This window comes from Nyctibius grandis, chromosome 14, assembly GCF_013368605.1.
Source record: "Nyctibius grandis isolate bNycGra1 chromosome 14, bNycGra1.pri, whole genome shotgun sequence".
Taxonomy (NCBI): Eukaryota; Metazoa; Chordata; class Aves; order Nyctibiiformes; family Nyctibiidae; genus Nyctibius; species Nyctibius grandis.
Genome location: NC_090671.1, coordinates 4,563,671 through 4,576,662, shown reverse-complemented (window position 1 = coordinate 4,576,662; position 12,992 = coordinate 4,563,671). Strand labels below are relative to the sequence as shown.

Below are 12,992 nucleotides of genomic sequence, written 5' to 3'. Positions count from 1 at the left end.
CAGCACAATACTGAGTTTTCAAGGAGAAGAGCGAACCATAACAAGGAATTGTGCAGTACTTGGAGGTTTTGAAGTTACATGAAACCTCTTGGTGGCCTGGGAGTGGGTCTTTATTCAGAAATGAGGAAACTTAGGCTTTGAGGCCGTGGTGCAGGGCCAGGCAGAGCATTGAGGGCAGCCTCAGAAGGAGAAGAGCAGTGTTGATCCTCCCTATTGCCAGCGGTGGCTGCAGAGTGAGGGGGCAGGCTGGCAGCGTGCAGGCTGGACGCAGGGACGCTAGGGAAGGACAGCGGGACAGGCCGCTGGCGATGGCCACGGCCGGGGAGTGCCATCGCGGTGGGCAGCCCTGCCTGGCCCACAGCCCGGCTGCTGCCTGCGCTCTGTGGCAGCACTCTGTGCCGGTGATGGCCGAGCCTGATCCTTTCTTTCTTGTGGCAGGTGGAGTGTAAAAAAGCCCAGCCGAAGGAGGTGATGTCCCCGACGGGCTCAGCGCGAGGGCGGTCCCGAGTCATGCCTTACGGGATGGATGCCTTCATGCTCGGGATCGGCATGCTGGGTAAGCCCACGGACAGATCCCCTCCCAGCTCCCGGGCGTGCCAGGCAGCAGCTTAGAGGTTTTATTCGCAGGGCGGCCAAGGGCAGCTCTCCCTGGTGCAAGGCCGGGGATGCTGCGGGGGGGAACTGGGACCTGTTTGCGATCACAACTTGCCCTCTGGTGGCACCTGGAAAAACTGCAAACTTGTCCCTGCTGCCCTGTGACAGCCGGAGCTGGCCGGGCACAGCTGTGTGCGGGGCAGCTCTGGCCCTGTGCAGCTCTGTTAACTGTCCCACGGTGCCATAGCATATAGACTGTGGTTCCTTAATGCCTCTCGTGGAATAGGATGTAACTACATAGCTGAACCAAGTGTGGAGTCATCTCTGCCCAGGCATCTTCCTCCCACACTTCTACAGCCTTTCTGATGAATTAGTTGATTAAAGAGCCCCCAAGCTTCCACTTGAAACAGTGGTCCATATAAGTGTCCTCACTGCCACTTAAAGACTATAAAAATGCCCTTAAAGTTCTAGTTAAGCCTTGTCTCACTTTATTCCCTCCCTCTCAGGGATAGCAAGTATCCAGTATTGTAAGGAAAACCATACACTTATTGTGGGACTGCCTTGTAAGGAGGAATTGGTGACAAGCAGGCTGGGTTTCATGCCTATCAATGATTCTAAGGCAAATGTGTTCAGATAAATGATTAAGAAAAGAAGAAAGTCATTTGTAGCCCCCACTTCCAGGTCTATCAACACTTGTGCCTGCATCTGAGAGTCAAGCATGATCCTTCCAGTGCGGGTGCTGTTCCTGGCTTCTCTCCCTCCCTGTATTCATTCTGACCAGGCCTGAGCTGAACCAAGAGCACACTGTTTGCTCAGGATCCTCGCTGGTGTTGCTGGCAGGGCGTACTCAGCCTGGCTCTCCTCGCTAAGCCTGCCGAGTAGCACTTAGTCACTGAACAAAACCCCAAAAAGGGCATTTTTTCCCCAATGTTTTCTCTTGACTTATTGAAGGAAAATAAATCTCCAGCCTGTGGTTTTGGGTTTTGCCTTTTCTAAGCCATCTGAATTTTCAAGCAGCAAGGCTCAAGCTGAGTCATTGGGAAATCCGCATACTCATGTCTTGGGAGAGCTCAAATCAAATATTCATCTCTGAGTCAGTGCTCTGCGTTCTCACAGGCGTGTTCTGTATAGGTGGTCAGCTTCCCGGGGAGCGGCAGGAGTTGTCCTCCCCGCTGGTGTAGGAAGAAGCGCTCTCCCTGCATTCACCAGCATTTCTAGTGCAAAAGTGACTCAGAGCTACTCAGCCGTTCAAGTGCCCCCACCTCCCTGATCTCCTCCTATGTGTAAATCCGGGTGATGCATCAGAAAGCCTTAGTCTGCAGAGCTGTGAGTTTATGAGAAGGAAACCTCCATGTCCTTACATGTTTGGAGTGGGGAAAAAATTAATTGGGCCTGCAAAAACTCTTCTGCAGACTTGCATGTGTGCAGCCTCTGCCCAGCAATTTCCTGGGGTTTCTAACACTAATGATCACACTGCTCGTGAGCAGCCAGGCACTGAGGATGTGGTCCCTGCAGTAACAGAGCCCTTTTCTCTTCCCCCAGGTTATCCAGGCTTCCAAGCTGCCACCTACGCGAGTCGAAGTTACACTGGCATTGCACCTGGCTACACTTACCAGTTCCCTGGTGAGTGGTGCTCCCTGCTCGGTTTTTTGGTCTGCCTTCAGGTGACGGGAGTCCCTGGCATGATCCGTGACCCAGGCTCTGCCCCTTTCACCCTTTCCCCTGTTTGGTCTTTCTTTAAATTGGAGACGGATGTGGAAGCGGGAGGGGTAAAGCCCTGGAATAGGTGGGAACAGCCTGTCCTTCATTAGGATTATCCTCACACTCCGGTGGCAGGAAAAGCCCAAGGCTGCTCCGACGCCCTTTCTGTTAGCCTCCTCCGTAGGGCTGCTGCTGTGACACAGAAGGGCCCCTGCAGCTCTGCCTGTCTCGCTGCCTTTGTGTGTGTCTGTCTCTCTTTACCAGAGTTGCCACTGCTCTGAAAGTAGCACAGGATTTTAAAACGTGGCTTTCCCTGGGCCAGGGAACTCCTAGGCACCCAAAATGCAGGTGCCTGCAACACTACAGTTGTGTTGTGAACAGTGCCTGAACCACTCACAGCCTCCAGAAAACATCTGCTGGGGTGATGGGCTGCAGACCCCCCGCAAACTGGGTGGTTTCAAGCTCCCAGCCCCGCCATGTGCTCCGAACACGGACTCTGCGATCAATGGCTGGAACCTGCTGTGCCACAGCTGCATAGAGCTTTCTGGAGGCTCTTCTCCCTCCCGTTCTCTGCGAGGCAAGGGAACGAGGCAGAGCACACGCAGGGAAAAGACTGTCTTGCTATTTTCTAGAGAAGTGGCGACTCCGAGCATCCCTTCCTTACTCCGTCCCTCAGTGTGATGGTTTATATATAAAGTCTTGATGTTAGGGGCTGGGAATGGGGAATTTCCTCCTCGCCTGAGGCGAGCCCAGGCTGACTGTGGCTGAAAGTTGCTGTTGCCTCCCAGGTGTCTGGAAGCTCTCCGTGAATACAGTTTATGGGTCTCAGTCATAGTGGCTTCAAGTGCCTCATTGTAAATCCATGCCCACATGAGTGTGGCACGTACCGAGCACCCACTGGCATTGCATTGGGCGGGTCGCAGAGCCGTGCTCCAGGGCTGACCTGAGGCTGCACAGTGAAGCTTGCACTTGCCCTGCCTTGGCCAGATTTATTCTAAGGATAAATGGATCCTTTCAGTCTCCAGGGCAGGAGTCCAGCACCTTTCAGCACCAGTTATAAATTAGTTTAAAGACGACACTGGTTTGGTTGCAGCCTGGATGCAGGCTGCTCCCCCAGCAGACCCCGCTGCCGTCTCCCTCGGGGTGTTTGACGAGTTCCTAAGCTGTCTTGCATTTCGTTTTTAGAGTTCCGTGTAGAGCGGACCCCTCTCCCGAGTGCCCCCGTCCTCCCTGAGCTCACAGGTCAGTCCCACTCATTTCCTAAACTCACAAGCTGGAAGGGGAGAAGGGGGCTTTGGGCTGTTCCAGTGGTCTTGCTGCTCCACAGCCGGGCGCAGTTAGACTGGAAACGTTCCTCATTTCCTCTTCCATCTGTACGAGCTCCATCCAAAGCTGGGGCTGGAAAGATGGAGAGGCAATCAGAGCCATGTGTGTTGCCTCTGAGAAGGGCAATGCAGGTCACACCAAATGGAGGCGTGTAATCCTTAGGTGGCCTTTCCTGCTGCTTGCCTCATTTTTAGCTCCTTGCCCCAGGCTGGGTGTAAACCAGATATGGAAAACTGCAGAGGGCAGGGTGACTTCTCAAAGGTCTACAACTGACCTTAACCTGAGCTGCTACAAGGATGAGATTTGGAGTGCTGGGAGGAGGGAGAGGGTGTGGGGGCACTCCTGGTTACTCTGATCCCGTTTCCCTGTGCAGGAGGGGCTGCAGGGAATGCTCTCCCTGCTCCAGGTGGTGCAGCTCCCCAGCTACTCCTGCACGGGCTTCCCGGGCAGAAGCGAGTGTGGTGGGACTCTACTAAAGTCCTGCATCGCTCGTAGGGAACTGTGAAGTGAAATGGGGGCAGAGGACCATTCTCCAGGGACTAGTCTTGGCTCAGTGTCCTCACAGTGCAAATACCCTCTGGATCCTTAGCCCCTGGGTTGTGTGCAGTGTGTTCTCTCTAGGTGATGCTCCTTCTGTCTGCTCTCCCTTCCATGGCCATGTTTTCCCCAGCTCTGTTGTGTCCATGGTTTTTGTCATAGAAAAGCAGCTTTGTGTAGCACCCTGCTCCCCATGTGCCATCTCATTTCTGTGGTGTTCCTCCTCTCCAGCGCTTCCTTGCCCCCACCTGTTTCAGGGTTTGAATCCCTCTGCAATGGGGGTGTGGAAAAGCTTCCTGAGAAGCTCTCCTGGAATTATCAGTACAAACAGGCTTGAAAGGGCGTTTCTGAGGCAGAGAACTGTGTTGGTGCTCAGGGAGTCTCCGTTCCTGAGGATGCTGAGGTTGGCAGCCACCAATGAAAAAATTGCCCTGAGGAAGGTAGGGGGAGACCAAATCCTAGCTCCCTCTTAACAAAACCCTTTCCTGACACCGTATATGCAACTGCATAAGCACCTGACCCCCACCTCTGAGCCTTCTGGTTGCCAAGCAAAGGAGACGTGGGTCCAGTTGTTTATTTACATGTGTTTTTCAACAAAACCCATAAAATTTGTAGAGGAACATTTGTGACTTGGCAAAAGTGCTTTTCCCTCCAAGGTCCACCCTCGGCTGCACTGTGCCTTTTCCTAGTGGAGGTGAATCGCGGGGGCCTGGCTGTCGCCGGTGGCTGGGGTGCACCAGGGCTTTCTACAACAAGAAGTTATTAACGCCGCTGTCCTGGCTGGGTGCCACGTTAGCGTACAGTCCTGAGTGTCTCGCTGAAGTACCAGCTGGGGATCGTGGCATTCTTCCCTTCCCGTTACGCTTACCTCCTGTTAAACAGGCGCTGCGCAACCTCTTGGCTGGGCTGAGAGCTGCTGTTCCCACGTATAGGCTGGAGTTGGTCCCGCGAAGGGCAGGGCCCCCGGCGTTCCTACAAAGGCCCGGCGAGCCGTGCCGTGCTCGAGGGCCCTCGTGCCTTCGAGTGGATGCGTGTGCGCCCATGGGCTGCGCTTTATGGGCTCGGCCAGTGGAGCTGAGAGGAGATGGCACAAGCAGGTGTGATTGCTCCAGCACGCAGGGAGCTTTGTCATCACAACACAAACCCGGTGTCTCAGTAGAGAGACTGCAAAGGCAAGAAGGGTTTTTCCTGGAAAAAGACCTGGAGTCTTTTTGAGAAGACCTGGCCTCCTTTCTCAGTAAAACTGCATTCGTTCAGCTGTGTGTTAGGGACTCGAAGCAATGATGGGGCAGGAGGGTGGCTGCCAGCAGCCTTTCCTCCCTGGAACAGCATCTTTGGGGGTGATAGGAAGCAGCAACATGCTCATGTTGGCCCAGGGCCTGTAATGAGCAGCTAACCCAGATATAAGCCTCATATGACGTTTGCTTGAAACAGGCTGGTGCCTGCTACTAAATATTCCCTTATAAGCTACTCTGGGTTTCAGCCTTAACGCGATTGATTTGTTCTGACCTCTTTTTATGGTGCTCTAAACAGAATCACAGTGAATTTCACATTCAAGCATGAAATGCTGACCCAGTCATTTTAAGGGCAAAGAGAAACGTACTGGCTAGGTGCCTCCTGCCCTGAGGGCTGGACGCCTGTGGCGGTAGAGTTGGGAATTAGAACTGCTACATGTAAATTAAGACTTACTGTTTTAATTAAGCCATTTCTAGTTCGTGCTCCCTAGGTATATGTTTCCTGCTCTTCTACAGTGAACGGCAAGGGGCTGAGCAGTTCAGGAACAAAACCCAGAGTGGGGAGGATGGTGCATTTTGAGCAGAGTGGAGAAATAGGGAGAAAGAGGGTATTAAACTGTTATTCAGGAATAGTACCAAGGGACAGAGAGGAGGGGCTGAGCCTCAGGATGCTGAGCTGCCAGCTGCTGCGTTTCTCCACATTTTCAGCCAAAATCTGGATCTGTAGCTTTAGATTAGCTGCGCCTTGCAAGTTAAGCAGTGACAGGGTACGTCTGAAATTGCCCACTTTTGGTTCATCTCTTCCACGTGGTGCCCTCGGCTGCTCCAGGGTGTGGGCTTAGCAGAGCTTGGCTAGGGAGTTCCCCCAGACATTCGCTGTGCGAAAGGATACTGATAAATGCAGGGCTGTGCACTCCCCTGTTGTCACCCTGGGATGTCCTGTGTGATACACTAAGCTGGTACGTCCGCCTGGGCCTGGTATTTGGCTCCTGTTGAGGAGTTTCCATGTTGCCACAGTGCCCCTGAGATGCCTGTTCCTTCTCTTCTAGCAATCCCCCTCACTGCGTATGGACCAATGGCGGCAGCAGCGGCTGCGGCAGCCGTGGTGCGAGGGACAGGTAACTGCCACTTTCCTCCCCAGCGCGGTGTCCTGTCACGGAGGTTTGCGATGGGCTGCGGGAGGGGGGTGGGACGGGGTTGCATTTTTGGGATCTTGACTCTGTAGTTTTGCTGCCTCCCGTAGGTTCCACCCCCAGTCGCACCGGTGGATTTCTAGGCACCACCAGCCCTGGGCCGATGGCAGAGCTTTATGGAGCCGCCAACCAGGACTCAGGGGTCAGCAGTTACATCAGCGCTGCCAGTCCAGCCCCGAGCACCGGCTTCGGCCACAGCCTAGGGGTGAGTGTTCCCTGTCAGGCTCTGCGCAGGGAGAGGAAGATGGAGAGTGGCACGGCTAGGGGAAGGGGCTGTACCTCCACGTGGTGATGGAAGTGAGCAGCGGTGGGTGGCCTCCTCTCAGCCCACAGCCTGCTTTCTGGCTAAGAAATACCACCCACCGCAGCATCTGCCATGCCACCGCTGAGCCCCAGACCGCAGACGGCTGGTGCAGGATGCCGCAGTTCACTTGGAGCCTGCATCCCTGGGCTCTGCTGGCTCTCCCTGGCCACCACTCAAGGTCCTCCTGATCTCCAGACCTTCCCCTGATCTGGCCCAGATATCCAAGAGCCCACCTTGGCCCTGATGCAGTGTCCTGCAGGGTGATGGGCTCTTTAGACCTGGTACCTTCAACTGGGACTGGCTTTCCCAGCGTCTGGGCCACGACTGAATTTGTTGTGGTACTAGTTCTTCACTTTTGTTTGCTTAAGAGTGGGGTTTTAACTCTTTCTTCACAGGGTCCCTTGATTGCAACAGCTTTTACCAATGGGTATCACTGAAGCTGGGGACCAAGGAGGCAGGAGGTAAGAGAGCTTCGAACAGGAATGGGTAATGAGAGAAGTTCTAAGCTGGCCCCTGTGCTTGGGCTCTTGGCAGGAGCTGTGGATGCCACTGTGGGACTCGTCACCCTGACCCAGCCTCCAGAAGGAGTCCTGCGGCCAGCCTGGGGCTCTCTTCTGCACCAAAGGCTTGGCAGGTTGTGTTCCTACCTTGCACTCCCCAGGCTGGGAGCGATCACTTAGTGTCTAGGTGCAAAGAGGAAGGAAATGGGAGCACTGGCAGAAGGAGGAAAGGTCTGCAGGGTTGGCCAAAATCACAACCCAGTGGTGAACCTGAGAGACAAGCTTGGCTCACCTGCGTGGCTGGGGAAGCCTCCTCCACACAACTGCTTGTTCTCACTGCTGCCGAGACCACTGTCTGTGGGGAGTGAGGTTTTTCCTCTCTTGTCTGGGATAAGAAGGGCAGAAGGGAAATCTGAGTCTGATCAGTTCTGTTTCTGGTCCTCAGGTGGGCCTGAGAGGGAACTGGTGGATGGTCTCTGTTTGCTTTGCAAATGCGGCTGAGGTTAGCTGGCTTAAAATTAAAATTTAAAACCCCCAGCTTTTCAAAAAAGGGGGGCAAAAACTTGCCGGGAAGGGTGTCCAGGCAGGAGCCTGTGGCAGCCTGGCCGGGCTGCACTGAGTCGAGTGCTGGAGAAGCAGCTGGACCCCTCTACATCACAGGCTTCCCAGGGGCAGGGTGCCACAGGCCCGGGCAGGCAGGCTCCACGGCGTGTGGGGCCTCGTTTCCCAGGCCTACGTGTTGCCATTAAAGCTGGAAGCATCTCTGCCGTGCCCCGTCGCTGTGCCAGCAGGACGCAGAGCAAGTCTGTGTTGGGGCAAGTTTGGGTATCGAGTATTTCTGTCGGATCCCAGCAGAAGAAACCCCGAGAGAGAAGCTGTTGGTTGTTCTAGATCCTGTCCCTTCCCTCCCCTGCTGTGTCCCGCAGATTCCCCAGTGACCTAACCGAGGACAGCGGCTGGAGGATCTGGTGAGCCTCGGGGGATGAGCCAAGGTTACCTTTTTCTTGAATCAAACTGCACACTGCCGGCTGGCTGCCAGGCTCCTGCCGCCCTGCCCTGATCTCTCCCTTTGACCAGACCACACTGGACTGAACCCGAGGAGATCATCTCGCTTTCTTACTAACCACCGACGGTTTACGCTTCCCCCCTCCCTGCCCCCAGCCCACCGATTCTTCTTTTATTTATTTTATTAGCTGTTAGTTTTATTTTTTTATTTTATTTTTTTATCTTTTTTGGGGGCTACCCCTTCTTTTTGTTGTTTGCTCTTTCCCGAGCTAGTAGACATATTTTATGAATTGGCTTTGTGATTGTGTTAGGTAGTTTTTATTGAGGAGTATTTTTATTTGGCTTTGAAACTGTTTTGAATATTTTCAACTCTGTTGTTGTTGTCGTCAGTGTTTTTAAAGCACGGTATGTAACAAGGATGCAGTTCTGAAGGGAAGAAAGAGACACAGAGAGAGCAAAGGCTGAGAGGAACTGATGTATTTCTATTTTTTTTAAAGAAACTTTTTAATTGTTTCTGTTTTGTAAATGTGAGGCTTTGAAAAGTGTGAAACTCCAAGGATCCGAAAACGCTGGACATTGCTATGGAACAAAACAAATGTATATTTTGCTAAGTGAAAAACACTATCCTTACAGCTGAAAGAATTTTTTTTTTTTTCCTAGGTTTAGTTTTACGTGGGGTTTTCTTTTTCCTCCTGTATAATATGTAAATATCGCGAGCTGAACCTGGCTGCTGCCTGCAGCCTGGCTCCAAGGAGCAGCTCCAGGTCCTGGACTTGGTGCCGCAGTGTGAGCAATACTCTCCAGCAGAATCCTGACAGGACTCCGTTCTTTTTTTGTACACCTTTTACTGTAAGATTTTAAGACCTCTGATGAGATGAAAGGGGGTGGGGGGGGGGGGCGGGGGTGAAACGTACCGGCCATCGGCTGTTTTGCTGAGCGGGTTAAAGCTGCTTCCAATCGCTCGATGTACAGACTCCATCACTGGGCTCCGTAGTGCCAGCCTCTGGTTTGGCTGTAGGGAAAGGGCTTTACCGCCATTGCTTGTCTTGGTTACTTTGAAAGGAATTCACTCTCCAAACACTATCGCTCGCGTCAAGATTTCCTGGGAAAGGGGATCCTCCTCCGGGGGCGAGGGTATCGGCAGGGGTGTCGCCAGGGCCAGGGGGAGATTTGGGTGGTTGTTCTGTGTAGGGCAGGGCGCTGGGTAGGGGAGTCGTTAACGGGGGAGAAAAGCATTAGGGTGGTGATTTGGGGGCGGGTTAAGGGCTTCTCAGGGATTACATGAATTATAGAATTGCAGCTTCCCGTTTGCTTTACTCTGTGTTCTGAAGACTGTGGGAATTTGTCTGTTGTCCTGGGCGGGGGTGGTCTGGTCCCTTCTCCAGAACCTGCCGGGGCTTCCCCTGGCGCGGTCCAGGCCCCTGCTCATGAGCACTCTGCCAGGGGGAGACTCCAGCAGCGGTACCCGGGGCAGGTTTGGGTCTGGATGGCAGTGAACCAAAGACCTTGTTAAGGGGGGTGATTAAGCCTTTTATTAAGATGCAGCCAAACTCTTTTCCCAGGGAAATAACAGCTTCATCTTAAGTTTTAAAAATCATTCCCTCTCTTCCCCCCAAACCGAGCCCCTGTAAGGGAGAAGGGCGTTTAGAAAAGGACTGGGAGGGCCACAGTGCCCACAGGGCTGCCCTTCTCTTCCATCCCTGCCCCGTCTGCCGGAGCTTGTCCTGACCTGGGCGATGCGTTTGGAGAGTTTTGTTTAGGTAAGAGGGTACTTAACAGATTCGTACTGAAAACACAAAGCAATAATTTTTGTTACTGAGACAAGAGTCTGTATGTCTGTTTTTTTAAATATTTCCTAATTAAAGAAGAGCTGCATTTTATTGGGTTTATTTTTATTCTATATACTTCAAATTTGGGTCTGCGGACAGCGCTTTCCTCCCTCTTGGTATATGCGCTGAACTGCTTCTGTGCCCCCTCCAGACATCCCAGGCCAGCTGTGCTGCTGCTGGGCTGTGATTTACTCTCTGGCCAGTGCTGCCACTGCCTGGAGGCTGGGGCTCCGGTTTCAGGGTGGGCGTTTTTTTTAAAAGAAATAAAGCTGTGTTTTTAAGCCAGTAAGTTATTACACTCCAATGTTTGTTCTCTCCACACCTGTAACCCTTTTTCCAGATTTCAGTTTTAAATTCCTAATAAATTATTTGAAAACTGTCCTTTTCTGTCTTTATTTGGGGGTGGGAGATTTTCAAATGGAGGAGATTTCAGGTGAACTTGGACCTGGCAGCAGTCACATCCTGCCATTAGGATAAAAGCCCCAGGCAGGGCTCTGACTCTTGTGTTCTGCTCCCAGACTTTGGCGGTGGCCCAGTTTCTAATGTGAGGCAGATCTGGTTTTAACAGAGATCCTGTCTCTTCTCTACGTTACAGAGGTTTTGTATAGATATTTGTAGGTTCCAGAAAGGAGGAGATAGTGTGGTGCTTAGAAGTTTGGCTCAGATGCTCTGGATTCAATGACTAAGGTGGACCAAGGAAGCTAGATCTAAGAAAGTAAAATGTGGAGATGGGAAGGGAAGAAAAGTCCTTAACAGACAACACTACAAGAGAAAGGTGAATTCTAACAGTGTAAAATAGTAGGGAACCCTGTGCAGCAGGTCTTAATTATAGAGAATTCTTAAAAATGATCTAAGGCTCAAGCTGGTAAGTTTAGGAACCGGTTGTAAGTTGGGATGTCCTCACAAGCATACTGAGGACCAGCGGCTTCGTATTCAGCACAGGTTGGGGGAAACCAAAAATAGCATTGGTGGAAAAATCTTCGCCCTGCTGGGATTTTTCTCACGAGGCAATCTTGTAATGCTCACATGCTCGCTTTCCCACACTTGGTGACCCTCTTGTTGAATTAAAACGTATGAAATTCAAGATATGACGGTATTTTTAATTTGTGACTTTAAAAAGCCAGTTTATTGGAAGTTTGCTTGGCAACATCAACAATAAATCAGACACGGAGAAGTGAGGAAAAAGGAACCACGGAGTCTTAAGGTTCACAGGTAAGAGAACAGAGAAATAATAAAGAGTAAAGGTGGCCAAAGGAGAAAGAGAACACTTACATAGATACTGAAGGGAAGGTCAGCAGATTGATCCATGGGCAAAAGATTAAATCCTTTTTTTCTGAACGAACTGTGGTACAGACTGTCCTTTACGTCAGCCTTTAATGTTCGTTCAATATTCTCACTACTGGGACACGAGAAACTTGCGTCTGTAACTCAGCATCTGTTTGGCTTTAGCTAACCTGTGAGTGGGAAATCCCAGAGAATCAGAGAGCTTGTCAGGGATCAAAACAGCTGGAATGGTTCTGGTTGCTCATCGGCATGTCTGCCTTTAACTAGATGTCCTATGGATACGTCAACGTCCTATGGATACTATGGGCACCCTGGCGTAGTTTCAGCCACTATGACGGGGAAGATGTCCTCATCGTCCCTTATAGAAACATCCGTTTGGACCTACTGAAGGGTGGTGAACCCTAAGCTTCCTGAAGAAGCACTCTGATATATCAGGCTGTTGGGGAAAGGTTGGCTTTGCTGCTTCCTCTGCTCTTAAAAGCTGAAGGCTTGCTTGGTGCTTCAGAAATAAATGCAGACCCTGACTACCAAGTGAGCAGTCCAAGATCTGTATCCTGAGTGTGTAAAAATGCCAAACCTGCTGCCTTGACAGTGTCAGCACCTCTGGGTTCGGAACATGAGTGCACTATTTTGGACTTGGCTGACTTCAGGAAGCTTTTTCTTACCCATTTTTTGATCTTATTTCAAGGTTCCCAACTCACCTCATGCCTTGGCATAGAGAACCAAAGGGCCTGACTGGGTTCTACATTGGGGCTGGAGAAAGAGAAACTGCCGTCTCTGAGCTCCTGAAGTCTGCTGTGCATGTTGAAACTTCCAGGCCCAGTTCATTTCCAGCGTAACTCCCTTAAGGTCATGTAAAAACAGACGCCATTCCTTGTTTAAGGCAGATACAGAGGCTTTCCAGGTTTGCTCGGCTCCTGTTTCTTGCCTAGTAGTACCTCTGCCTCCTGTATGGTTTCAAAGTGAAGAAACAGCTTGAATTTTTTTCAGGTCAGCTCATGACAAATGGCCATTTGGGAAGGGTGGATGACCTGTACCTTATTCTCTGAATTAGGCCAGGAGAATCCATGGAGAGATACAGGATTAATGATAAGTGGGATACCATAAAAAGAGGATGCCAGTATTAGTAGGATGGATATTAGTGTGTCACCAATTTCCAACGTAACTACCGCACTGCTACTATTTTTTAGTAGAGAGTGCTTAAAAATGTCCAGATCTTTCAGACTGGCTTCTAATAGCAGCATTAAAAGAATTTAATAGCAAAAATCTAGAGGGTAAATATTTGCCTTCGTGGCTTTCAGAGATTTAACTCCACTGGCCTTCAACTGGTCACGTCACAAGCCGCTGCCCACAGCCTCCGATGGAAGAAGTCTGCATTTAGTAACATAAATACTGGCTTCTTTATCTCACACCCACGTCAAGGTGAGCTTGTCATATAAAGAGCCACATTTTTCTTTAGCACCAGTCTGTCGAGTCCTCCGAGA

General features: G+C 51.3%; 1 protein-coding gene across 2 annotated transcripts in view; it reads left to right on the top strand.

The window, feature by feature from the left end:
* The window catches only part of MSI1 (musashi RNA binding protein 1), a 30,407-nt gene extending 21,112 nt beyond the window's left edge, over positions 1 to 9,295 (top strand). The window contains exons 9-15 of one of the 2 annotated variants that reach the window (XM_068412656.1): positions 439 to 556; positions 2,137 to 2,217; positions 3,481 to 3,537; positions 6,443 to 6,511; positions 6,637 to 6,791; positions 7,286 to 7,351; positions 9,056 to 9,295. In XM_068412656.1, coding sequence (XP_068268757.1) covers positions 439 to 556; positions 2,137 to 2,217; positions 3,481 to 3,537; positions 6,443 to 6,511; positions 6,637 to 6,791; positions 7,286 to 7,327 — 522 coding nt within the window. In that variant the 3' untranslated portion in view covers positions 7,328 to 7,351; positions 9,056 to 9,295. Of the gene's footprint in view, positions 1 to 438; positions 557 to 2,136; positions 2,218 to 3,480; positions 3,538 to 6,442; positions 6,512 to 6,636; positions 6,792 to 7,285; positions 7,352 to 8,316 lie in introns of both variants that reach the window. The other variant, XM_068412655.1, reaches the window with a different exon arrangement.
* The last annotated feature ends 3,697 nt before the right edge of the window (positions 9,296 to 12,992 follow it).